Source organism: Juglans microcarpa x Juglans regia, chromosome 7D, assembly GCF_004785595.1.
Source record: "Juglans microcarpa x Juglans regia isolate MS1-56 chromosome 7D, Jm3101_v1.0, whole genome shotgun sequence".
Classification (NCBI taxonomy): Eukaryota; Viridiplantae; Streptophyta; class Magnoliopsida; order Fagales; family Juglandaceae; genus Juglans; species Juglans microcarpa x Juglans regia.
The window spans coordinates 18,964,528-18,966,176 of record NC_054606.1 but is presented as its reverse complement, the minus strand read 5'-3'; the positions used below and the strand labels follow the sequence as shown (position 1 = coordinate 18,966,176).

The following is a 1,649-nucleotide window of genomic DNA, read 5'->3' as shown; positions in this document are numbered from 1 at the left end:
GTTTAATAACCAGATCGCTCTGCAGCGAAACTGAATATAAAAAATAAAAAGAAAAGGATAAGCCCAAAAGTTGAGTAAAGAAAAGGCAACACGACCGAGTCACTGTGATCGGCAAGTTGCCTCGTTCAAACCTAAAAAAGCAAACAAACGCGTTGAATCAAGACTCTTTTTAGTCCGACTTTCAGACCCCACCCCACCCCACCCCACCCCACCCCACGCACACGCTCACTCCCACCACCTCTCAACTTGCACAGAAATCCCTCTCCTTCCTTCCAAGCAACATCCCTTTATCCGACTCCACGCCCTTTCCATATAAACACCCACTGCCTCCCCCCTCCTGAACTCACCACCGCAGCCCCATACATCGAGAAGATAGCAAGAAGAACGTCGTCGTCTTCGTTTTGTCATTCACTCCGATATCGAACACTAGCTCCATCTGTTCTGAAAGGCGCTTGACTACTGTCTGTCGATTTCACTATGGTTGCTGACGATCCTACTCCGTGTCTGAAACCGATCGTGATCCGGGACGTCTGGGCTTCTAATTTGGACTCCGAATTCGAGCTCATAAGGGACGTTATCGACAACTACCCTTTTATTTCCATGGATACCGAGTTCCCCGGCATGGTTTTCCGACCCCGGTGGAACCCACCAAGCCGTACTACCGCCAGCTTCTTCCCTCCGATCATTACCGGCTTTTGAAATCCAACGTTGACGTCCTGAACCTCATTCAGGTGGGTCTCACGCTCTCCGACGCTTCCGGTAACCTTCCTGATCTCGGTGGCGGGAACCGTTTCATCTGGGAGTTTAACTTCAGCGACTTCGATGTGGCCCGCGACGCCCACTCCCCGGACTCGATCGAATTGCTTAGACGGCAGGGGATTGACTTCGATAGGAACAGGGAAGAGGGAATCGACTCCGCCCGGTTTGCCGAGTTGATGATGTCGTCGGGACTCGTCTGCAATGACTCGGTGAGTTGGGTAACGTTCCACAGTGCCTACGACTTCGGGTACCTGGTGAAGATCCTCACCCGCCGTAGCCTGCCCAGTGGATTGGAGGAATTCTTGAAAATCTTGAGGGTGTTCTTCGGGCAAAGGGTATATGACGTCAAGTACCTGATGAGGTTCTGTCGGAGCTTGTATGGCGGACTGGACCGGGTCGCTAGAACCCTCGAGGTCGATCGGGCGGTTGGAAAATGCCACCAGGCCGGTTCGGACAGTTTGCTAACGTGGCATGCGTTTCAGAAGATGAGGGATATATATTTTGTAAATGATGGGCCGGAAAAATATGCCGGTGTGTTGTATGGGATAGAGGTGTTTTAAAAGTTAAAAAGGAAGAAGAATAATAATTTTTTATTTTTTTAAAGAAACATTTATATTCAGATATTTGCAGTTTTAAAATATGTAAGTTTTATATATTTTTTTTAAAAAAATAAATAAATATGAAATATATATTAAAAAAATTAATTTTTTAATAATAAATTTTATATTTTTTTAAAAAGAGTGCACGATAAACATTTTGTTTAGAAAGATTACAACCTATTGGTGGCAGAATATTGCAGTCCACATGAAATTTTTAACACTGTTAAGAACATGGGCAGTCCACATTTTGTCTTAACCTCATAAGGGCCACACGAGTGTTTGACAGGTCTA

The 1,649-nt window shown here is 45.7% G+C and overlaps 1 protein-coding gene across 1 annotated transcript; it reads left to right on the top strand.

The window, feature by feature from the left end:
• Positions 1–210: 210 nt before the first annotated feature.
• LOC121239489 (probable CCR4-associated factor 1 homolog 11) lies at positions 211–1,329 on the top strand. The gene is given in 2 exon segments (XM_041136744.1): positions 211–648; positions 651–1,329. Coding segments are annotated over 2 exon segments (840 nt in total). The 5' UTR covers positions 211–477; the 3' UTR covers positions 1,320–1,329.
• The last annotated feature ends 320 nt before the right edge of the window (positions 1,330–1,649 follow it).